Raw genomic sequence first — 26,082 nt, forward strand, 5'->3', positions numbered from 1 at the left:
ATGGATAGATCTATTTTATAATCTGTTACGTTAGCCCTCAGTCTTTACTGTACATCTATTCCAAAATCCAGAGTAAACAAACATTTCCTTGGAATCAAGCTATGTTTTTTAAGAACCTAGCCTGCAGGCGGCCTTTCTGAAAATCATTTATGCAGCCGTCTTTTAGAGATTATTTTTAAATACTCAAAAATATCCCCATGGCTCTGTTGCAGTTGACTGTGGACGGAATCATGCTGAAACCAACGCATCTTCTGAATGCCAGATAAGAAAAATAAGAAGAAAAAACAACAAAACGAATAGTCAAATTGTTGTATTGAACAGCCAAATCCGATTTGACGGAGAAAGTCCTGAGTCGGGTACAGCCCTACTAATCAGAGGTTTTGGGTCATTCCAATTGATGTACCATTTGTTACAATATTCATTACAGAGAGGTAATATTATTGTAATGCATATTGATAGAAGAGTACAATCTTCAACTTTGACTTTAATGGAGACAAGAAGCGTCTGGTTGGGACAATGGTCTTCACCTCCGGCTACAGTCTGTGGACACAGCAAACAGAAACCCAATAGTGACCGTTAGTGAATATCAGGAAGTGGACCCAGAGCAGTTTCAGTTGAAGATTTTGCCCTAGACATATTTTTTTTTGTTGTTGATCCACTTTTTCTATTTTTCTCCCATCCCAATTCTACTGTGCCAATTCTTCCCTCCCCTGTCTTGAACGTTGCTCGCATATGCCCCCCACTGGCCGGTTGCAGGGAGGATAGAAGCCTTGCATCACATGTCCCCTCCGCCTAATTATTTAAGGTAACCAACTTGCGTCTTGCCACGCCCCGCGGCAGCAGCAGAGCGGCGCGGAGCTCCGGGGGGCATGGCTAGACGCGGCATTATGTAGCCGTAATTCCCCCTCTTTTAACATCGATGGTTAGCTCAACTGGTTCGCCGCCTTGCTGTGGATCCTGCGGTGCGTTGGTGACAAGTTCGAATCCCTTCAATTTCTTAGTTAGGGTTAAGGTTAGGCATTGTTTCGGAGTTGGTTAAGGTTAGAAGGGTTAAGTTTAGGCGCTGTTTCGGAGTTGGTTAAGGTTAGAGTTTGTCGCAGAGAATGGCAATAGAATGCAGCCTATTTCCGCACTGCCGCTCTCTCGCGCTGCCACGGTCACATGGGCGTCGTGGCCAATCAGAGAAACGCTGAACACAAGTTGGTTGCCTAAAATATTGACGCGTCCCCTCCGGTACACGAGGAGGCAGCCTGTCACATCTTTTCACCTGCCAGCGCGGACTCTCATTGGCGAGGTGTAATGTGTGGGAGGCTCACACTACCCCCGCCATTTCCTGTATCTGCTGTGCAGGCGTCCCCAACCGACCTGTAGGAGTCGCTGTCCACAACGTCCATATTACCACCCATCGACTTCCACCCGCTGACTGACAATTGAGTCAGTATGACGGCTGGCCCAAGCCGGAGGCAACGCAGACAGCCGGAGTCGAACTGGTGTCTCTTGCGTTGGTGACGAGCGCAATGTCCGCTGCGCCACCCAGCCGCCCCCTAGACATATTTTCTAAAACTGTTAGCTTGAAATGCAAACCGTTTGAATCCCAAGGTGGTTGTACTCATCTAGCAGGCTGTCATTTAAAATGAAGAGGGGTGTATTTTAGGCGGCTGGGTAGTGCAGCAGACATTGCGCTCGTCACCAATGCAAGAGACACCGGGTTCGACTCCGGCTGTCGGCGTTGCCTCCGGCTTGGGCCGGCCGTCATACTAACTCAATTGGCAGAGTTAGCGGGTGGAAGTCGATGGGTGGTAATCTGGACGTTGTGGACAGCGACTCCTACAGGTCGGTTGGGGGACGCCTGCACAGCAGAGACAGGAAAATGGCAGGGGTAGTGTGAGCCTCCCACACGTTACACCTCGCCAAATGAGAGTCCGCGCTGGCAGGTGAAAAGATGTGACAGGCTGCCTCCACATGTATCGGAGCGGACATGTGATGCAAGGCTTCTATCCTCCCTACAACCGGCCAGTGGGGGACATATGCGAGCAACGTTCAAGACAGGGGAGGGGAGAATTGGCACGGCTAAATTGGGATGGGAGAAAAATAGAAAAAGGAGAAAAAGTGGATATTATAAAAAAAAAATAAAAGAGGGGTGTATTTTGCACCGTGATTTTGAATGTAAAAAACACTGTAAAATTATGTATATCTTCTATAAGTCACTGAGGTTCCCAAAACATGTATTTGAAGTTTTCTTTGCCAAAAATACGACTCAGATTATGCACTCTAGCATGCCTCTATACCCCTCTGTCAATTCTGTTCTCGATGGGCTGTTCTCTGTGTCTGTAGCTTTAAATGCTCCGGTACTGTGGTGCGCATGGCTCACGACATTCAGATCAAACTGTCAAACTAGGCATTGCAGATCAAATATGAATTGAGGAATCCAGGAATTGCATGTCCTTTTTCGCACTTAACATGTTGTCAAACCTATTTCAGTAAACAGTTTAGGTGGAAAAGGTTTACGAGCAAGCTGCCATTTTGTACGTGTATGTTTTTTTTCATGTATTTGTTTTGCTTTAATTGTAATCATCATCATACAGTCATAGTCCTAAAAAAACATTCATAGGCATGAAAAGGCAAAGCACACAATGTGTAAAAAAAAAAGTATATCTGGTCCTGTATTCTTAACCTAAAACAATGAATAATAAAAAACATTAATCAGATGCAGAGAGAGAGAGAGAGAGAGAGAGAGAGAGAGAGAGAGAGAGAGAGAGAGAGAGAGAGAGAGAGAGAGAGAGAGAGAGAGGTGGATAAGAGGTGCCTAGTGTTCCCTGTTCCTGGTACGTGTAGCTCTGAGAGACTGGGAAAGTAGCAAATTAATTTGAGAGAGAGAGATAGAGAATTTATCCTTCAAAAAGAAGGAGTTCTCTTGGTGGGGAGGTGATACTCCTATAGCTAATGACATTCATAGAATTGACCTTGCATTCTGTTGTCATCCGGTTCTTCAAGTAGGGTGCCATCATCGACTTGTCGCCTCTTCTTTGTTTGAACTCGTTCTGAAGATTCAGACGGCCGCTTTCTGGAGGAGGCGGGACTTTCCGGCTGCTGCTCGGAAGCGGGAATCTGTCCTCCCTCGAAGTCTGCCATATACGAAGAGGTCCTGTGCTCTGTTGCTTGTTCTAAAGTTGATACAAAAAAAAATAAAAGATTATTTAACCTTTATTTAACCAGGAAGTCCCATTGAGATACAAGATCTCTTTTGCAAGGGAGATCTGGCCAAGATAACAGCAATAACATTTTAGACGCATCACACAGCAATACAAATTTGCGATACATCACACAAGAACATAATAAAAGTGCATGTATACAATATACAATACATCACATGAAAACACAAAAACAGAAAACACAAAACAGAATAGTCTACATGATAGTAAAAGTGTATGACAGTGTAATACAGTCATTTTGCAGTAGGGACCAGACTACAGAAAGCAGCATTGTTCTTGTAGGAAGTTATGTAATAGAGATTTAAATTTGCAGAGAGAGACCAGGGTGTCTAAGTGGATATGGTCCTGTAGCCCATTCCATGCCCAAGGTGCGAAGCGAGAAAAAGCTGTCAAATCAAATCAAATCAAATCAAATTTATTTATAAGGCCCAACAACACACGTTAATGTCCCCATGGGCCATACATGTCTTCTTTAAACAAGTCAAGAAGAAAACATAACAATAAGTCAAGAACAGAACAAGAACACCATAAGGTCCAACAAATTTAAAATAAATGCAAATAAATGAAAGAATGCAAGCACTCCCAGACATACCCCACGCAAAGGTAAGGAAAAACTCACTAAAACCTAACAATAGGGAAAAATGCTCCACAGGCAGTGTGGAGAAGAGAAACCTTAGAAGGGCCATTCAAGGGGGGATCTCCCTTCTTAGATGTCGGTGATAGTAGTGTTGCAGACTAACAGTTGGTAAGCATGCACTCAAGTGTGTAGTGAAACACAGATGAGTGCATGCAATAGCAACTGAACATTTTGAAAGATTGAAGATAGAGCTGATAGCGAATCTATTTGAGGCACAGGGGCGGCGCAAAGAGGGTCGCGTCCTCCCCGTCTTAATCATGGGACATTCAACACTCCGGTCATTGCCCAGGGACAGCCGGAGACAGGGAGATAGGGGGCGGCGCAGAGAGGGTCGCGACCTCCCCGACATCATCGCGGGACGTCCAGCACTCCGGTCACCACTACGAGACCTCCGGAGACAGGAGGGCACGCAGAGAGGGTCGCATCCTGTCCTTCCTAGTTCAGTGTGTATTCTGGGAGTTTTTAAAAGTAGCCATCTTGTGGACCTGGTATGGTAGCTGCTAGAGGCAAAGCAAATTAGATTGGAAAGATATAGGGGAAGCTTCCCTAGGACGGCCTTATATATAAAAGCATACATGTGGGATTTCCTCCGTACGTACAGAGAGGTCCATCTATCATTTGATAAAGCACACAATGGTGAGTAAGCCCTTTGGCACTAGTGATGAAGCGCAGAGAAGCATGGTACACACTGTCTAGCCTTTTTAGCAGTGAAGAGGCAGCATGCATATTATGTCACCATAGTCACGATAAAAAAAAGGCATGTTTATCATTTAAATGACGTGCCTTTTGGATAAAAGATTGATTAAGAGTGATTCAAGCAAACTTGACATGAACGACATGCTAACCATATAAAAGAAGTAGGGCTGTCAAAATTAATGCTTTAACTCTGGAGATTAATTAAAATTCTTTAAAGCGTAATTTTTTTTAATCTAGATTGATCTATGGAGTGAGAAATGTTCAATATAATATAAGAAAGAGGTCTAGCTGAGTCAATGTTGATGGTTTTGTTGAACATTTGTATTTCACAGGAGAGAAACTGTATTCAAAGAAAGCTATTAAAATAGTATTTGAATGGGGCGGCTACGCGGTGCAGTGGGCAAGGCGCTCACCATGAATACTGGAGACGCTGGGTTCGCCTGTTCGAGCCCAGCACTCCACATTGCTTTCAGTTTAGCTGGTTGTCCGCACTAATACACATTGGCAGTATTAGGGGGTGGGAAACTGATGGGTGGGGATCGGGCGTTGTGGACAGCGACTCCTACAGGTCGGTTGGTGCGCCTGCGCAGTAGAATCAGGAAGCAATGGGGGCGGCGCCCCTCCAAAGCGCAGACCCCTGACGCTGAAAGATCGCGCCGCGCAGGTGAAAAGATGCGACTGCTGTTACCTTGAGTATCGGAGGGGACTCGTGCTATGTATGACTTAGTCCACATTGCAGCCGGCTTGTGGGAGGCAAGAAACAGCGTTCGAGACAGGGGAGGGTTGAATTGGATGATACGAAATTGGGATGGGAGAAAAATAGAAAATGGGAGAAAAAGTGATTAAAAAAAATATATAGTATTTGAATCTAAATATACTTTCTTTGTGTTGATTTTACATTAATTCCATGATTTTACTCAAGTAAATATCTGTTACAAGCTTGGGTCTTAAGTAGAAAAATGCGATTTTTTAAATCTAGATTCATTTCGATTAATTACAGAAAATTGTGAGATTAATTAGTAAAAAAAATGTAATCTATTGACAGCACTAAAAAGAAGACATCCATGCTCGGGAGTGGCCATATCTTACCTGCTGAACTGTTATCAGCTGCTGTTGCTGCACCGGCTCTGAGCTCATTGCGTTGCTCCCCTTCTTCCAGCTGACCGGTGGAGGTGCCAGCTTTGGCGGGAGAGGCCCAAGGTCTGGTATCTTTGACTTCTATGCCCTCAAGTCCCGCCAGCAGGGACCGTATGGACGCCGGCACTGCTGCAGTGGACACACTGGATTTTCCCTCGAGCAGCTGTATAGCTACTTCTTGCAGGGTGGAAGTCAACTGAGCCACCTGCTCAGTGAGAGAGGCGATGGTCTCTTGGTACTTTTTAATCTGCCGCCGACAGAGCTTGTTGTCACACAGCTCTCTCTGGTAATCGTTAGGCTTGTTGTCACACAGCTCTCTCTGGTAATCGTTAGGCTTGTTGTCACACAGCTCTCTCTGGTAATCGTTAGGCTTGTTGTCACACAGCTCTCTCTGGTAATCGTTAGGCTTGTTGTCACACAGCTCTCTCTGGTAATCGTTAGGCTTGTTGTCACACAGCTCTCTTTGGTGATCGTTAGGCTTGTTGTCACACAGCTCTCTCTGGTAATCGTTAGGCTTGTTGTCACACAGCTCTCTCTGGTAATCGTTAGGCTTGTTGTCACACAGCTCTCTCTGGTAATCGTTAGGCTTCTTGTCACACAGCTCTCTCTGGTAATCGTTAGGCTTGTTGTCACACAGCTCTCTCTGGTAATCGTTAGGCTTGTTGTCACACAGCTCTCTCTGGTAATAGTTAGGCGTTTTGTTCCTGCCCCACCGCGCGCCCTCATCCTCGTACCCGAGAAGGTCCCACTGCGTCACCATGGCTGGCGTTGGATGAGTGGCGCGGAGACTTCTGAGCTTCCCCACGATGACTTTAAATTTCTCCCACTCGAGCAGTGATGACACTTCTGATTTCTAAAACGAATGGAGATATAGACAAACATGACTTTCATGATTATGTGTTTTTCTTTTATTCGTAAATCGTGACCACATCTGAAAGAATGTTCAGACTCACAGTGAGATCCTTGTGCTCCGCCTTTAGGTGTCGTTCGATGCTTGGATTTTGCTTGGAGCATATGGGGCAAGATACACTTTGTAGATTCACCCTTCGGTTTGCCAATTTAAGAATGAGGCTCTTCTCCTCTATATTCAAGATCTTGTGAGTGACTCGAAGGTGTTGGCTCAGGGCAGCATAATGGCCGTAACAAAGTGGACAGCACATTAGTCCTTCAAATCTGAGGGAATACAGAAAGAACAAACCCTTATCATTAATACTTTAATGGTACCTTTCACACTTTCTATCTGTCTGGTTCAACCTGCAATCTACAGGATGAAATCAGCACCCAGTGAACAGTGCCATGTGCATCATCATCCTCATGGTCCTGTACATCAGGCATATTGTTGATTCTTAAAAAAAAAATTTTTTTTAAAAAGAATAAAAAAAAATGTAAATAATAATGTATTGACATGTAGTCCAGGCCACATGTATGTATGGTTTAATTCCACAAGGACAGACACAACCTCAATGACAAATTACAAGCAACTACCAGTTGTGCTGTCCTTGGAACATGTTGGTAGACATATACATGGGGGTTAGGTGCCCTTGCTCAGAGGCACAGTCGCTGTTGAGAACTATTGTTTATTTGCTATTGATGAAGTAATAAGAATCATGCATTATGCTGGACACGCCCTCCTAGGGCCCAGGTTTTCGTTCTACACACCTGTAGAACCTTTAGACTAGATGTGCGTAGAGCAGCCATACTCTCACTAGGAATGGCATGGTGGTGCCAAATAATTCGTTTTACTGCACCCACATAGAGAAAACAAACTTGAAATCCCTTTAACAGAAAGCTTTTGATTGCAAAATCATTTTATTATTTACCTAATTTGAACAAAGGCTACATGAACCAAGCTGGACACTGGATGCCACCACACTGGTAACTATTATTGATGCTTTGAAAGAACTTAGAACCTACACCAGTGTTGCATTGCCATCTTTGAAAGTGGGGGAGTGCACCTGCCTACAGTATATGATTATAGGGTGTCTCAAACTCGCGGCCCAATTGCGGCCCGCGGGATGATATTTTGCGGCCCCCTACTTGACATCAAAGTTTAGTGTTAGTGCGGCCCGCGTGCAACTTGTTGCAGAGTCGTTGCGCGAGTTGGAAGTTTTATTTATTTGATCACTTGTAGGCTACCATAGCGCAGGCTCATGACAGCAACGTTACGTTAGTGACTTGGTTGAAACGTGATTCCGGAGTGATACCAAGTAAAGTGGAAGGCAAATGCATCCTCGCTAAATCTCCTCTGCAAGCAGTGCTCTGCATGTCCGGCTGCACTGCCACTGTCTGTGTCTGTGTACGGGTCTGGTCCAATCACATTCAGCGTCCCGTCAGAGTTTCTCCCCCCCACCCACAGTCTGCGAATCAGAGGCAGAGTAGGAGAGTAGGGCGGGTCTTCACGGAATGCGTGTCATCTCTTTCAGTCCGAGTCAGAGCAGAGAGTTGACAGCGCATCTACAGTAGCCTCGCTCCCAGTTTTATCGCCGTGAGATAAATGTAGCTAGTTTCGCCAGCAGGCAGGCAGCAGAAAAATATGGGATCTTCAAAGATGGCCAGTAAAAGAAAAGTCGACTGCAATTCAAAGGTGAATGGACTGAAAAATATGCGTTCATCCTGAGTCCAGCACCAAACCAATGTGACTAATATGCCAAGAAACGGTAGCTCTTGTGAAGAGTGGCAATTTGAAACGCCACTACGAAACAAAACAGTTATTTTGATGCAACCTTCCCTCAAAATTCAGTGCTAAGAACCACACAAATAAATGGAATGAAATCATCATATCAAGCTGCAAGCAGAATTATTGTTAAATCTATGTCACAACGAGAAAAAGCAACCATGGGTGTTGGCTAAACACAAGAAGCCATTCTCTCTGATGCATACATAATAAAATAATGTATGACTGAAGTGATGGAGACCATGGTTGAAGGCAAACAAAAGCAAATCCCCCTCAGATCGCACAGCAACCAGAATAACTGAAATACTGGCTGGTGATTTGATAAACAGCTTTGTGATAGAATAAAAAAAAATGCAGTGCATTTCCATAGCTGCATGTGGATGAGTCCACTGACACCACTGAGAAGCCTATGTTCTAAAGAACCGTTCATGTTCTGAAGAACCGTTCATGTTCTGAAATGTTATTGCTAAATATTGAGAAGATTGGATCAGTTGTACTTTTTTTTTGGAATACTTGAAACCCTTTTTTTGTGGAATATTTGATGCGGCCCAGCCTCACCCAGACTCTACCTCCAACGGCCCCCAGGTAAATTGAGTTTGAGACCCCCGGTGTAGACGGTGAGCACTGAATAACCATTTGAAAGAAGTGGGGGCGCAGCCGCGCACTGCTCTCCCCCTGCACCCCCCTTACAGCCTGTATTGAACAGAAAAATACCCCCTCGAAAGAAGGGAAGACAAGAGATGTACCCTTGAGGTGATGTCATAGAAAGCCCCTATTCCTGAATGATAATTATACAAGGTGTAGATTCGGTAAGGCAAAGTCTGCCACGTCTGCTATGAATGGGGCTACAGCTAAATGTTGCTCTCAGCCCAAGTTTAAAACTAGTATCCCTCTCTGGTGTCTGTTTACTGTACTATTAGTGTATTGTTAAAATGCTTTGCTCTAACTTAATTTACTAGATTCAGTCAATTACTTAACACATGCATAGACCAAGATACTGTAGGCCGTTATAACAGCATTATATTCCACAAGAGCCCATGGTATAGTATTCATGGTATAGCATTTTCAACCTTTTCTACATCTGTTCGACTGTACTGCAGTACAGTAATAAACATTAATTCATAGTAAATCACCTATCGACCTTTGGATGAAAAGTTGTCCTTGATGAGGCCCTTGTTGGCCTTATAGAACTAACATATGTTGCCCTGAAATTTTCAATGTGCACTATTTGCAAGGTAATTTACTATAAATCCATGTTTATTACTGTACTGCTGCATACTGTACACATGAAGACAGGTCGAACAGACTAGAAAAAGTAAATCAAATCAAATCAAATTTATTTGTAAGGCCCGACAACACACGTTCATGTGTTGAGAGCAGAGCAGGCGCTCCTGACGACGGCAGGTAATTTGTTCCACAGGTAGGGAGCGCGGTAGACAAAGGCTCTGTGGCCGGCGGATTTCTTTTTAACCCTAGGAATCGATAGAAGCCCTGCATTTTGTGAGCGCAGAGCACAAGTGGGCAAGTATCGAGAGATGAGATCGGATAGATAGAGCGGTGCAAGCCCATTTAAAATGTTGTAGGTGAGGAGTAGCACTTTAAAGTCAGATCGGGCTTGAATAGGAAGCCAGTGTAGGGTGGACAAAACTGGTGTGATGTGATCAAATTTTCTAGTTTTAGTTAGTGTCTGTGCAGCCGCATTTTGCACGAGTTGAAGATTTTTGATGCTTGGCTTAGGTAGGCCTGAAAAAAGTGCATTACAGTAGTCTAGACGTGATGAGACAAAAGCATGAATTAGGGTTTCAGCATCAGCCAGAGTTAAAATGGGGTGAATTTTTGCGATATTACGAAGATGGAAGAAGGCAATTTTGGTGACATTTTTTATATGTGCATTAAATGCGAGGGAGGAATAAAAAATGACTCAGAGGTTTTTTATGGGGGAGCTCTGGGATACATGACAAGTATCAAAGTTGAGGGAGATGTCCTGAAACAGGCCTCTGTGGTTTGGGGGGCCAACAATTAACATCTCAGTTTTATCTGCATTAAGGAGTAGAACGTTTTGCGACATCCATTTTTTTATGGCAAGCCTCAAGATTTTGTAATTGGGAGGAATCATTTGGCTTAATAGGTATATATAATTGGGTGTCATCAGCGTAAAAATGAAAGTTTATGCCAAATTTGCGTATGATATTGCCGAGGGGTAGCATGTAAATCGAAAATAGCAAAGGGCCCAGGACAGAGCCTTGTGGGACCCCGCATTGCACTGGGAGGGTCTCAGATGTTAAATCATTATAGACCACGCAGTGTGTTCGATCAGTTAAATAAGATTTAAACCAAGCAAGTGCGTGACCCCGAATGCCAACATGATTCTCAAGCCGACCTAGAAGAATCGAATGATCGATAGTATCAAAGGCTGCACTGAGATCAAGCAATAAGAGCACATAAGTTAGGTTTGAGTCAAGAGAGAGCAGTAAGTCATTTGTGACTTTGGTAACCGCCGTTTCGGTGGAGTGTAAGGCTCTAAAGCCAGATTGAAAAGATTCATTTTTTTTTTATCCACTTTTTCTCCCATCCCAATTTTTTATATCGTCCAATTCAACCCTCCCCTGTCTTCGAACGTTGTTTCTTGCCTTCCACAAGCCGGCTGCAATGTGGACTAAGTCATACATAGCACGAGTCCCCTCCGATACTCGAGGTAACAGCCGTCGTATCTTTTCACCTGCGCGGCTCGATCTTTCAGCGTCGGGGGTCTGGGCTTTGGAGGGGCCCCGCCCCCGTCGCTTCTTGATTCTACTGCGCAGGCGCACCAACCGACCTGTAGGAGTCGCTGTCCACAACGCCCGATCCCCACCCTTCAGTTTCCCTCCCCGTAATACTGCCAATGTGTATTACTGTGGACGACCAGCTAAACTGAAAGCAATGTGGAGAGCGGGGCTCGAACAGGAGGCATCCTGTTCGAGCCTAGTCTCCAGCATTCGTTGCGAGCGCCTTGCCCACTGCGCCACGTAGCCGCCCACTAGATTGAAAAGATTCATTAAGATTATTGTTTGATAGATGGTTAGTAAGTTGCGACAATCCGTTCTAATATTTTGGATAGGAACGGAAGATTGGAGATGGGTCTGTAATTTTTTAAGATTAGAGGGTCGAGGTTCAATTTTTTAAGTAGTGGTTTAATGACGGCTGATTTAAAGGGGAACTATCTTATAAATGGCCTTTTTCAGTGTTTAGCATTGTTTCCTAGCTATGTGGACTTATATTAATATGATCTATGTCTCTAATTCTCATATTGGCGCATTCTTCCAATTCTCCTCTCACAATATTCACCCTCACTGAACTGAGTCATCTGAAAATGTGCTGATTTGTGATGTCAGAGAGACACCGCTGCATGATAATGTTCAGGCGGCGCAGTGGTTTACCATTGTGGTTGGAGCCCAGGCTCAAAACAGCTTAAGATCTTGAGGTAGAAAAATGCTGTTTTTGAGGACTTGATTAGAAATACAAAACAATTAATTAAAAAAAATTAAGAATTACAGAGGTGTTCCATAAACTCACAGGAATTGTGTAAAAGTGCCCAAATAGTGAAAGAAATAGTAAAATAGTTCCCCTTTAAAGGCCAGGGGCACCACGCCAGTAGACAGGGAGGTGTTGAAGATATTGAGTAGGGCAGGGCCTAGAGTTGGGAAGAGTTTTTTGATGAGTTGCTGGAAGAGGGTCAAACAGACAGGTTGAGGGTTTAGAGAGCCAACCAATTTAGAGAGGGCACTCAGCAATCAGAGGTTGGGAGGGACTCTGATTGTTGAGTAAGCCAATAATTTCATCTCTTATGAGATCAATTTTCTTGGTAAAGAATTTAATGAATTCGTTAGCCGAGAACGCATGGTTTAGGGCATTTGGTCGTTTCTGAGTACGTTTTGCAACTGTGTCAAACAGAAACTTTGAGTTGTTTTTGTTTTCATTAACCCATTCTCTGCCGGAGCTTATATCCATCGCTGTACCCTCTCTGCCAGCGCTATTTGTCTATGGAGATGTTCACCTTCTTTGCAGGGCTATAACTTTTTTAATTGTATTGCTAAATTGACATTACTATGGCCCATTCAACATCAATTATCTATCGTTCAGGATGTAGGAACGTTTTACTTTTTCATTCACACAGTCATACAAAAATACCGTCTAGAGTATAAATATGTTTTTATCGTTTTCTGCAGTATTTCCTAGAACGTGAGATATAGACATAAATGCATATATTAGATTATCAAATGCCATTTGACACCGATGAAAGTTATATTAAAAATTTCAACTGTACATGGTCCTAGACGTTATGACTTATCATCTGCGGGTGAACGGAGGGGGTTGTTTATAATTCCGTGGCCGACGTTAAATCATTTATGTAGTATGGGTGATATATTGATCAGAGCAGTTTGTATGGATAATAATAAACAAACAGGCTGAAAGTAACCGTTGGGCGATCACACTGGCGCAAACAGATCCCAGTTATGTGATGTTGATCGAGGTGATCCAGTTCCGGTTTGTATAATACTAATATACGTCCAAATCATGTTGTTTATTGAGTTATGGCAACGGATCGATATCCACGGTGTCTGGATTGAGTCCCGGGAGCGATAACGAGTGGCCGGACGGAATAGGGGACGGACCAAGCACTTCCGGCCACTTCCGGTTTGGCAACTCGTCGATCGCCCACGAGGTGGCGGTATTGAAGCGTTGCAGAGTTGAGCGGAGTCCTACAGCACCAGCCAAGACTCCGTGGGTGAAATGTGAATACCATGACGAAAATATGAAATATTGATCTCAAAGACGCCATACGGCGTCATTGGCAGATTACGCATGGCGGAGAATGACGTGTTAACACGTCATCGGCGGAGAATGGGTTAATGAGCCTGGGAAAATATGAGGTTTTGGCAAGTGAGAGTGCCTTTTTGTAGTTACGTAAACTATCATTCCAGGCAAGGCGGAATACTTCGAGTTTGGTCGAACACCATTTATGTTCAAGTTTGCGACATGCCTTTTTAAAGGAGCGAGTTTCCTCCGTAAACCAGGGAGTTTGTTTTTGCAGAGCATGTTTAATTTTAGGCTTAAGGGGAGCGACAATGTAGAGCGTGCTACGAAGGGCGGCGTTAAGTTGGTCTGTAAAGAGATCAAGGGGGCCAGAGTAAGAGAGGAAGGGAGAGAGGGTGTCTGGTAGGAAGTTAACTAGAATTGGGACAGTTGAGGCGTTAATACGACGGCTCATGTAGGATTCTACACTGTCTGGGCGAGAAACCGTCAAATCAATTTGAAATTTGATGAGGTAGTGGTCTGAGAGAGCAGGAACATAGGGAGAAATGGTCAAATCTGACACAGTGAGACTAGGGCTAGGACTAAGTCAAGGGTGTTCCCACCACTATGAGTGGGTTGGTCAACAATTTTTGAATGAGACCGACAGAGTCAATGATGTCGGTAAAAGCCTTATTTAGGGGATCAAGAGTTTTGTTGGAATGAATGTTAAAATCACCAACAATTAAAATGTTATCTGAGCGTGTAACAAGCTCAGAGATGAAAGTGGAAAACTCATCTAGGAAGAGGGTGTAAGGGCCGCGTTTTCCTTAATGCCAAGCAAGCAGTGCAAAAATGCTTCCGCATTCGTCACCGCACGCCAGTGCGGTAAAGCGCCCTTCTTTTCAGACAAATGCTACCGTGCGTGCACCGGCGTGCTCGCTCAGGTGCGTGCGTGCGCCGGCGTGCTCGCGCGAGGTGCCCGCGCATGCGCATGAGATCCCGCCTTGGTTCGACACGAGCGGAGCTCAATATATATAAGTCACCGCCCCTTTTTCAGTATCTAGCAATAGCTCAATTGGCAAGGCCACATGGCTGTGGATCCTATGGCTCGTTTGCTGGCGAGTTCGAATCCCATCGAAAATATTTTTTAACGTGATTTTTTTTTAACGTGTATTCTTTCGCCGGTTAAGGTTAGGCATGGTTAAGGTTAAGGTTAGGCATTGTTTCGGAGTTGGTTAAGGTTAGAACGGTTAAGTTTAGGCGCTGTTAAGGAGCTGGTTAAGGTTAGAGTTTGTCAAAGAGAATGGCAATATAATTTCTATGGTTAAGGTTAGGCATGGTTAAGGTTAAGGTTAAGGTTAGGCATTGTTTCGGAGTTGGTTAAGGTTAGAACGGTTAAGTTTAGGCGTTGTTAAGGAGCTGGTTAAGGTTAGAGTTTGTCAAAGAGAATGGCAATAGACAGCCTATTTCCGCGCGACCTGGGCGCTGGGCGGCGGAAAATGAAAGGCGCATTACTGCACGCCACTACGGTAAATTTTTGCACTGCTTGCTTGGCATAAAGCTACACGCGTAAGGGCCTGGGGGGCGGTAAAGGACAGCCATTACAAAGGATGCAGTGGAGGTAGGAATCAGACCACCACACTTTCTGTTGGGGGGAGAGGGACGCAACAGGAGCACCTCAAACGAGGAAAACGTACAGTTTGTGTCGGATGTAAAGTTGTGCTTAGAGTCGTAAATTAGAGCAACTCCGCCTCGTTTCTTGGAGGTGCGTGTGATATGGGAGCTACTAAAATTAGGGGGTGAAGCCTCGTTTAAGGGCAGAAAGTCATTAGGTTTAAGCCATGTCTCAATGAGGCCCAATAAGTCGAGACTATGGTCTGTTATCAGTTCATTTACCAAAAGAGCTTTGGTTGGCAGAGTGCGAATGTTGATAAGGCCAACCTTCACGCACTCTGTATATTTAACAGTGCGATTTTCAGCCAAGCGGGTAGGTTTAATCGCAATTAAGTTGGCATGGTTTATCGCACAAGGACGAGCTGGGTAAAGCGGAGCGTAACGAGATATTCTAGTTTTGATTGGATATACCGAGTTAAGGATAGAGATAGAAAGAGAGGAGTGGGGAGCCTGGTGGAGGAGGGACCCAGCATGGTTAGGAAAGGTATAGGGATTGGCAGGCTCCATCGGTTTAGCATGACTAGCAGGCTCGCTACGAGCCTGTACCCTGGCATGCTTGTGGGGTGGCTGTCTGCCCGAAGTTCTATGTTTCCGGTCCAGTTCCCTACTCCCAATCACTGCGGATCTCAGAGCCATGTCCATACCCACGGAGAGCAGCCAGGCTCCATTCCAGTTGGGATGAAGGCCATCCCTAGCAAAGAGCTCCGGACGTCTCCAGAAAACATAGAAATTGTCTATATACGGAATCGTATTTAGGCAACAGTAACCCTTCAGCCAGATATGAAGTTCACGGATCCTGCTGTACTTGCCATCCCCATACCGAGGGGAGGGAAAGGGACCAGAGATAATACAGGCTCTTAAAAGACTGGATGTGGAGATCAGGGCCCTAAAGTCCTCACTCAATATCTCAGACTGTTGATACTTAATGTCATTAGACCCGGAGTGGATGATGATGGATGATACCAGAGGATGGTCCTTGATGAGTGAAGGGAGTGCTGCCTTGATGTCCGAGACCCTGGCTCCTGGGAGGCAGTAGGTTCTGGCCCTCGGGACAGCCACATGACGCACCAGTGAAGTCCCGATGACCAGCACAGAGGGATGGGGGGGGGGGGGGGGGGGGAGTGGTGCCTTGGGGGTTTCCGTAGAGGTCTGCCGTCTATATGTTTACCATTCCGAGTGGGAGGGGGGCGCGGCTGGCGAGGGGGATCCTTCAGAGAGTGAGGCAGGGGACCCATCCACGCCTCCTGCGTGTCGGCTACAGGCGTGGTACCAGGAGCGCAGTGAAGGACATTCCTGCATGACCAGTCTGCTGTAACACCTGTTCCCACGCCCCGGGAGAGGAGGTCGGTTTCGGTCTGGGGGTGAAGACCGGGAAACCAGGGCGCCTAGAAATGCTAGGAGTAGCTGGCAGATCCTCCTCCCGCTCCTGTCGTGGGGGGCCCCTGGCCTCTTGGCCCCTGGTGTCCGGTGGTCAAGCTCCACACTCTCCAGGATGTTGAATCTGTTGGAGTGTGAGAGAGACTCATGGGGTGGAGGGCTAAGACGAGAGTCCCAGGTTCGCCTCTTACCCTTCGACTGCACTTTAGACCAGGCCTGGGGAGGGGGGTGAGTAGGAGTGGAGCTGGAGAGCTTGGGCTTGGCTCCCTGCTTCCTGTATAGGCTCTCCCTAGAAGATCCACCCGAACTGGGGGCGGGGGGTGCTTCTCTCAGGTCAGCCGACAGGATGGTCTCCCGATGTCTCTGCTCCTCCAGCTGGATGGTGGTGAGGAGGGAGACCCGCTCCAGCAAATCCTCCAACTGCTTGGCGATCTGGCAACAGCCAGTAGTGGAACACTCTAGTGGGGGACTGGTGTCTGATGTCATCCTGGAGCTGTAGGCTCAGGTAGAGCAGGCTGGAGGCTAAGTGGAGCTGGAGGCTCAGTGGAATAGACTGAAGGCCCAGGTAGAGCAGCCTGCAGGCCTAGTGGAGCTGGAGGTCCTCAGGTGGAGATGGAGGCCCAGAGAAAAAATCTGCCAGTATACAAGTGGTGGATAGATGACAGATAGCAGGCAGGCTGTTAGCTGGTGTGATGTTTATAGGGCATGGGTTAAGACTTACACACGAGGCCTCACAGAAGAGGCCACGGTGTTGAGAAGATGAAATCAAGCAAGCAGTGCTAGGAATAGCCTACCCGTGTAACAGAGACTTACTCGCGAGGACCTCAGAGAGGTCCGTTGCGGTGAGAGAATGGTCTAGCTAGCTTGGTTAGCTTAAGTAGGCTATGCAGTAGCAGGAGAGTTAGTAGCCTATCAGCTAATGGCACCGGCAACTCCAGCTGAGGTCAGGACTTACCACAGAGGCCCAGAGAACTGGGCCTGTTGCGGGGAGTAGACACAGTAGGATCCGCTGGTTCTGCTTTAGGGCTGGTGGGTAACTGTTGGTAGCGAGCTGCTGCAGGGCTCTTCGTAAAAAAAATATATATATATATATATATAAATCCCAAAGTCCAAAACGGACGGCTTGGTGGAATGACCCAGCTGCTGGTAGCTAGCTGCTGGTTGCTAGCTGCTTCAGGGCTGGTGGGTAGCTGCTGGTGGGTAGCTGCTGGTGGCTAGCTGCTGCAGGGCTGGTGGGTAGCTGTTGGTAGCTAGCTGCTGCAGGGCTCTTGATAAAACATATAAAAATCCCAAAGTCCAAATCGGACCGGATTGATGGAATGACCCAGCTGTTGGTAGCTAGCTTCTGTAGGGCTGGTGGCTAGCTGCTGGCAGCTAGCTGTTGCTAGCTGCCTGAGAAATGAAAAATCCTTACTCAGGGTTGAAAGAATGACAGGGTGAAGAATAAAATACTTGTTTTAAAGAGTGCAAAATATCGTAAAAGCTAATAAAAACAAACAAAATAAGAACAAACACTGGACGCGTTATTTTTTTTCGTAGCCGCATTTTGCTGAGACGCTCTCCGATTGGCCACTTCGTGTGACACCTGTTTCTACACCGGTTAAGCTTAGGCACTCTTTCGAAGTTGGTTAAGGTTAGAGTTTGTCTTAGAGCAGGGCGATAGAACACCAGCCCTGATTCCAAACTCTAACCTTAACCAACTTCGAAAGAGTCGCCTAAGCTTAACCAGTTATAAACTAGGCGTTAGGTAGTTTGCAGGCTGTTAGACCCGGAAATGGGCAAAGACACAGCTCGTCACGCGATTGGGCGCACATGTCAGTGGACAATCAGAGAGCGTCAGTCAGTGGCCAATCAGAGAGCGTCTCCGGCTACGGAAAAAAATAACGCACACTGGACGCGTAATTCTTTTGGTGTTCTTTTTTTGGTGTTCTATCGCCCTGCTCTAAGACAAACTCTAACCTTAACCAACTTCGAAAGAGTGCCTAAGCTTAACCGGTGTAGAAACAGGCGTCACACGATTGGGCGCACATGTCACATGAAGTGGCAAATCTGAGAGCGTCTCCGCAAAATGCGGCTACGTTAAAAAAGAACGCACACTGGACAGACTATTTCCTTGCTGCCATCTTGGATATCCCAGCATGCAATACAATACAGGCACGAGCAATCGATAAAAAAAAATGCTATACCATGAATACTATACCAGGGGCACACTGCTCTCGTTGGAATATAATGCTGTTAACGGCCTATCTTGGTTAATGCAAGATTTTGATGCATTGAACTTTTTTTTTTTTTTTTTTTAATATATAATTGTCTGATTGAATCATTGCCCTACATTGTTGTCCATACGGGGAGTTCTGTGGCTCCTGACAGTGGTAACCTGTTCATCGCTGCAGCGATGTTTCAGTAATTTTCTTTTGACATCATCCAAAGCACGGGCCCTCATTATTCCCCGGGGCCCTTTCTTGCTAAATTCAGTGTGTGTAGACATGTACCTCAATGGCAAAAATGACTGTGTTGTGTCAGCCAGCTCCTCTGTAGATGCTTGAGAATCAAGGTCCCACTTTGTCACCATGGGCGGCTTTGGGCGAGTGGCCCGGAGACTCCTGAGCTGCTGAACAATACGCTTAAACTTCTCTCTCTCCAGGAGTGATAGTGTCTCCGAGGCCTAAATCAAAAAGGGATATAAAAAGAAAAATCTGAAATAAGATTACAGTCACAGTCCAACTATAGGGTGGGATGTTCAAAGGGTCAAAGTGGGTATCAAACAGAGAAGGTAAAGATTACTTTGAACTGTTGAACAGTAATCCAGAAAATGTTTATTGCACTGTAAAAAAGATATTTTATCTATTCTATTCTACTATTTTATTGCACTGCACTATTGCACTATTTTACTCTGTCTATTCTATCTTACTATTTTTATTATTGTCTATTTAAAACTGAATCAAACTATAAACAAGGTGGCCTGTTGGGATGTTAGATCCTAATGTGAAAAACTGTGATTTTATATGTCTGCACTTTATTTTTTTTGATCCACTTTTTCTCCTCCTTTTTTAATGTTTCTCCCATCCCAATTTAGCCGCGCCAATTCTCCCCTCCCCTGTCCTGAACGTTGCTTGCATGTGCCCCCCACTGGACGGTTGTAGGGAGGATAGAAGCCGGTCACATGTCCCCTCCGATACATGTGCAGGCAGCCAGTCGCATCTTTTCACCTGCCAACGCGGACTCTCATTTGGCGAGGAGTAACGTGTAGGAGGCTCACACTAACCCCACCATTTTCCTGTCTCTGCTGTGCAGGTGCCCCAACCGACCTGTAGGAGTCGCTGTTTACAACGTCCAGATTACCACCTTCGACTTCCCACCCGCAAACTCTGCCAATTGAGTTAGTATGACGGCCGGCCCAAGCCGGAGGCAACGCCGACAGCCGGATTCGAACCCGGTGTCTCTTGCGTTGGTGACGAGCGCAATATCCGGTGCGCCACCCAGCCGCCCTATATGTCTGCACTTTATATGCTGATTTTATGCCCGTCTTTTTTTCTGTTGTGAAGCACTTTGAGCTGCAGTTTCTGTATGAAAGGTGCTATACAAATAAAATGTATTATTATTATTATTATTATTATTATTATTATTATAGGGGGTACTTGACTAGGGTGTGGGCGGCTGCCGGCTGGAGTCGATACGTTTCCCGCAGTGTTTCCAGCAACAAGAGGACCACTGGAGACGGCAGTGTGTGTGGGGGGGGGGGGGGGCATGGTGGTAATGGTGGCAAAAAGGTGTAGCATGGCAAAACCATCTTGCAACAAAGTGATCGACTTCCCCAGGGACCGGTATAGTGTAATGTTCATGTCCGTTTAGTATTCGGGCTGTCAATCGATACAAGTATTTAATCGCGATTAATCACATGATTGTCCAAAGTGGACAGATATGCTTGCTTTATGCAAATGTAGTTGAGTATATGACACAATGTAGTGTCCAACTTTATTCTAATAAAAGGTTCACTAAAACATCCTGTTTCTTTAAGCATAAAACCAAATGATGGACCTCAATGCATAGCAACAACAGACACCTTGTACAACAGGTACATTACATTGGTAAGCTAGATTTTCCATTACTCAAAGATCATTCCCTGGATCCCTCGCACTTTTTTATCCACTTTTTCTCCTTATTTTTATTTATTTTTTCTCCCATCCCAATTTCGCCTCGCCAATTCTCCCTTCAATTCTCCCCTCCCCTGTCTCGAACGTTGCTAGACTATGCCTCCCACTGGTCGGCTGCAGTGAGGACCAAGCCTTGCATCACGTGTCCCCTCCGGTATACGAGGAGGCAGCTGTCGCATCTTTTCACCTGTACAGCGCGATCTCTCAGTGGCGAGGAGTAACGCGTGGGAGGCTCACGCTGCCCCCGATGCTTCCTGATTCTGCTGTACAGGCGCACCAACCGACCTGTAGGAGTCGCTGTCCACAACGTCAAATCCCCACCCACCAGCTTTCCCACCCCTAACACTGCCAATTGTGTTAGTATGAACGACCAGCCAAGCTGGTAGCAATGCCGAGAGCTGGGCTCGAACCCAGCATCTCCTGCGTTAGTGGCGAGCGCCTTGCCCACTGCGCCACTTAGCCGCCCGATCCCTCGCACTTCTAAAGCAAATTACACAATGTAATTTTGTCCAACCTCACATGGGGAAAATAAAGGGTCACAAAAACATCCCGTTCTACTAAAACAGTGTCACAAATCCAACTGAACGGAGTCCGATGTTAATTTCTTGCCTTTTACAGACTAATATACTTTTGTACTCCCCCCTCTGAGTACCATGAGTTTATTTTCATTGTCTGGGCTTATTGTTCAGAAGAAGTGAGGAGCCTCGTTTTTTCTTGATATACAGTATGGGTTAGGGTTAGGGTTATGTATGCATTTATTTTTAATTTTTTACAATTGACAAAGGAAATGTGCGTTATGCGTAAAATAAATCAGTGGTGTTAATACGCATTTGCGCCTAACGCATTATTAGCATGCCAACTTTGACAACCCTAATTAGTTTGTATCCTCGCATCTTTTTAATAATAAAACCGAATGCAGAGGAATTCCCTGGAGCGTCATTCTACAAGCTGGGGCCATTCGTCAACAATAGCATTCAAGGCTCAAGTCAACCACTGAAATGAGCTTCAAGGTAAAGCCTGTCTCACACTGTCAATTTAGCCTTGATAATATTACCAAAGTCAGACTGCTTGTGGTTTCCCAAGAGCCGGGCTATTTTACCATAACAGAGTAGTGCTGAACTGTGACATTATTATTATTATTATTTTTTTACATTACAGAGTAGTTAGTGACTAGGGGTGGGAATCACCAGAGGGCAGAGGCCCCACGATATATCATCACAATACCTAAGTCATCATACGATAGTATATATCGCTGCTGTCGGGACAAAACCTCATAACTCCATTTTTTTAATATATTTTTTTTAATATAAATCAACTCTGTAGATCATCCTCCATATGTGTGTGTGGGTTTTACAAAGTTTAAACAATGGGAAAGCATTAAACCGATCATCTGTCTAAACCTCCTAACTCTATTCACCCTCAAATCTGTGTTCGTTTTTTTCATCTGCTGAAAAGTTGGGTTTTTGGAGTTATGAGGTTTTGTCCCGACAGCAGCGATATTATGTATGTTTTATCTAATAAGATTTATTTTTACAAAATACGTTTTCAGTCTGTTCACCTCACTCCAATAGTTTTTATTGCAGCAAAATGGGATTGTCAAGCAAAAAACCTAAATAAATAATAGAATATATAGAGATACTAGGCGTCAGTGTATCAATATTATATCAGCATGCAAAATACTATGGTGTGTCGATTTTCTCCCCGCACCCCTACTAGTGACCAACTGTTAAAGAAATGTTAAGATGACTTACACCGATCTCCTTGTGCTCCAACTGTATGTGGTGTTCAGGGTGCATCGTTTTCTTGGAGCATTTAGGGCAGGCTATATTTTCTAAACCCACTCTTTTGTTTGCCCACTGAAGGATGAGGCCCCTCTCCGCTGTATTTAAAATCTTATGAGTGGCCCAAAGGTGATGACTGAGATTGACATAATGATCAAAACAAAGAGGACAGCAAGTTGTTCCTTTAAGTCTGAGAGAGAAAAAGAAAACAGAGTTCCATAGTATTAATACACAACATTAATAATTAATGGCAACTTGGTAGAGTTGGCTCAACATTCAGCTTCCACACAATCTACTAGTTCAAAATCAGCACTACGTTATGGGTAAAGTGCATTCGTACATTGGGGACTTTTGTGTTAAATCAATAATCAACTTTGGCAGACCCTTGGGTTATAGGCTACACCTTCCTGGCCATTGACTGGCACTCGTTTTCATCAGTTGCTACTGTGGTCTGTGTGTGTGGAACAATGATTAGCTTTTATCTCTCACTTGCATAGGTATTGCAAACAGTCTCAAAGTCATACTTTCAATACATACATGATCCTGCTAATGTATGCAACAACAGGACATTACATTATTTACAATTATATGAATGAGGAGTCTGGCATCTGAGAGGAATGGTCATGTCATCAGTGGAAAACAGGGACAGTAGTGGTTGCTAGCTTACTTGTAGATGCACTTTAATAATATAAGTCCTCGCTCAAACATTCATTTGCAATGGAGGACATAAAGCGTATGTGTGAATTGTGAAGGGTGAGGTTTCTCAAATTGTCCAAATCCGCCCCACAATGCAATGCTTCCAGAGCAACCTTCTTTTGGTGGTCACTTGCAGGCAGCCAATGTTGGCTGGAAAGGCAGTCAAAAGCATAGACGTTAGATGAACATGTTAAAAGGGGAACTATCTTATAAATAGCCTTTTCCAGTGTTGCATTGTTTTCTAGCAATGTGGGGTTGTATCAACACTGTTGCAAATTAAATTTTTTGCGCATTCCTCCAGTTCAGATGAGACAATGTCCTCCCCCACTGAACCAAGCCATTCTGATTTGACTGGTTCGCTGACGTGAATTAGGCACTGATCTGCATATCTCAGCCCCTGGTTGTAGCCACCGCCCACAATCAACAATTCGCTCAACAACGGAGCGAGTGGAAATAATGCGAAAGTGGTTTCCCTGTCACGGACACTTCCTCAAACAGGTTGGCGTGACGCGAGTGCTGATAGAGAGAGAGCGAGAACGAGCGAGTGAGAGAGAGAGGGGGAGAGACAGACAGATAGAGAGAGAGGGAGAGAGGGAGAGAGAGGCTCTCATACGGTGCAACTCAAGTAGTCTCGGAGCATTTACACACACTCCCGACTGCGTGTGTGTGGGGAAACACATGCATGCTCTCGTAGCATCTCTCCTCTCTCTCTCTCCCCCTCTCGCTCTCTCTTTATCAGCACTCGCATCACGTCAACCTGTTGCAAAATATCATAGCGCACACGCACACTCCCACGCGTATTCCGATCCGTGCAATAATATTCACGGGTATATATTATCATTTGAAACAAGTTACCAATGCATTGTCCCGTGGGATTATGCCCGCCTGCGGCAAAATTAATTAGTCTCCCTCTCTATCTCTCCGTCTGCCAGTGCAGACTGTGGGTGACTGTCATACAGCGCATTGCGAGTATGGGCGGAGCCCAGCCAAAAACAGCTTGGAATCTGGAAGTGCAGAAAATGCTGCGCTAGAGGACTTGATTAGAAATACAAAACAATGAATAAAAAATACCTAACAGATGTGTTCCATATACTCACAGGAATTGTGTAAAATTGCCCAAATAGTGAAAGAAATAGTAAGATAGTGTACCTTTAACTCATTCAGAGCCACGCCCCTTTGACCATATTAGGGCTAGCGTGCCAATAAGGAAGTCAATGGGAGGACGGGGAAATTTGCGAACGGTTAAACTATATCTTAAATTATGGCTATGGGTCTAAAACACCCCTCGCTTATCAATGACTTGCTTGCAGTCAACATGTACAAAACGGATTGTTTTTTCATTGGTACATTTCCGTTTTATACCGTTTTGAATACAAGTATAGTTTTGGAGATCTCTAGTAATTCCAGAGAAATTCCGCGATAATCGGCCTTTACTGGAATACACACAATGACAAAACACGTTGTAATTTCTCTGCTGATTTATGAATCATTTTCAAATAAACGCTAGATTATCGATAGTACTTATGCACGCTAGAGAAGCGGGCTGAAAAATTGATTATCCATGCCGTGGTTAGCGCTAACATTACGCACACACACACACACGCTGCGATGGCGGAGAAAAAAACATCTGATTAACCCAAGACTGGTCAAATAGAGTCCTTACCTCACATCAGATGTTCTGCAAAAAGATTAATCCAATTCCTGATCGCCATTCCAAATATTGATCGCGTTTATTAATCCAACGTTATAGCACCAAAACACATAATCGACGCTGCTCCCAGTGGGGGGACTCAATGCAATAGTATCCAGCTGCATGCCCGAGAAGTCAAACCTGGACGGACTTATTTTTTTGATGCACAGTTCCACCCAATCCAATCCAATGATGTGCAATACCATCCGGGAGACGATAGGCGGCGGTATTTGCCCTTTTCGAGCTCGGACCCATTCCCAATGATAACGTCAGGCTGGATGGATGAAAAATGAATGGATATTGCTAATAAAAGAAATAACGATTAAAACCCGAGTTTTCTCTGGTTTTCTCGGGTCTTGGCACTCAACGCATGGCGAGTTTACCCGACTAATCTCGTGGTTGGCACTGAATGGGTTAAGAATGAGAGGAATAATTATTTATTAAGTTTATTTAAATAGGGACAGTGCACATTATTCAACAGTAATGAGTACCACCACTGTAAATATGCCAGTGTTACATTAAGTAACACACTACTAAATGACTAATTAACTACTAACACACACAAAGTAACACACAGACTAGACAGGCACATAGAGATCAAGGCTTGAGAGGCTGGAAGTGGCAGGGCTAGTTGTTATGGTCATATGCCTGCCTTGCCTGGTTATCTAATAACCATGTTTTGAGAGTGTGTGTAAATTACCTGTATGTATTGATATTGCGGATGTGTGGTGGTTTTATTTCTTTAAGAAAGCTGTCCATTGTAGATTTGATAGTGGAGAGGAACAGGTCCCTGATAGTATATCACTCCAATAAATTCCATGTATTGCTGCTTCAAAATGACCTTGATTCTGAGGTAGGTCTACTTTTTGATGGTAGTCAGAATCAGAATAAATAGATTCTTAAGACAGTATTCTAGATACAAGCGTCAAGTTATGGTCAGATAGGCCAGTGACAAAATTGTATTGTTTAGTAATCCTCTCTGGCTTGTTACTAAACACTAGGTCGATTTGAGTCTTAGATTTGGATGTTATCCTAGTTGGCCCTTTAATCATCTGAACAAAATCAAATTTAGTTGTAAATGCTTTTCTACCACATGTATCTTCCTAGTTTATGTTGAAATCTCCCATCAAAAGTACTTCATCAAAGTAGCACTCTCTAAGTATGGTGTTTAGCTGGTAAAAAAATATATAGCTTTAGAGTCTGATGGTCGGTACAGCCCTTAGGAGGGTAAAGGGCATTTGGGGAGACAGAGTAATATTCAATCCAATGCACTCTAAAATGTGGATCTGGGTACAGTGGATGTTATCTTTAACATAAAACATCACACCTCCCCATCTCCCTTCAGGTCCGTCTTTTATAAATATATTATAACCAGGTACAGTTAGAGCAGCAGCTGGGAAGTTATCGTGAAACTTGAAACAGAGAAAAATATATAATCCAAATTTTTAACTTTTAGGGGCGATACTGCGTGTGTAGTGGCAGATCCGGGTGTAGTGGCAGATCCGGGTTGTGTATTCGATTTCTGCTGTAAACTAATGGTGTTGCTCCAATCAATAATGTTGTTGGTGCAATTCTCATGGA

At 44.7% G+C, this 26,082-nt stretch overlaps 1 protein-coding gene across 2 annotated transcripts in view; it reads right to left on the bottom strand.

The window, feature by feature from the left end:
* Positions 1 to 343: 343 nt before the first annotated feature.
* LOC311242778 (uncharacterized protein) overlaps positions 344 to 26,082 on the bottom strand; it is a 50,880-nt gene continuing 25,141 nt past the window's right edge. Inside the window, exons 5-10 of one of the 2 annotated variants that reach the window (XM_084331810.1) lie at positions 22,086 to 22,305; positions 18,673 to 18,845; positions 6,636 to 6,855; positions 5,635 to 6,535; positions 2,964 to 3,164; positions 344 to 540 (exon numbers count right to left, since the gene is read on the bottom strand). In XM_084331810.1, the coding sequence (XP_084187936.1) occupies positions 524 to 540; positions 2,964 to 3,164; positions 5,635 to 6,535; positions 6,636 to 6,855; positions 18,673 to 18,845; positions 22,086 to 22,305 (1,732 nt within the window). In that variant the 3' untranslated portion in view covers positions 344 to 523. Of the gene's footprint in view, positions 541 to 2,963; positions 3,165 to 5,233; positions 5,289 to 5,634; positions 6,536 to 6,635; positions 6,856 to 18,672; positions 18,846 to 22,085; positions 22,306 to 26,082 lie in introns of those variants that run through there. The other variant, XM_084331811.1, reaches the window with a different exon arrangement.

This window comes from Notolepis coatsorum (genome assembly GCF_963971535.1).
Source record: "Notolepis coatsorum genome assembly, chromosome: 16".
Classification (NCBI taxonomy): domain Eukaryota; kingdom Metazoa; phylum Chordata; class Actinopteri; order Aulopiformes; family Paralepididae; genus Notolepis; species Notolepis coatsorum.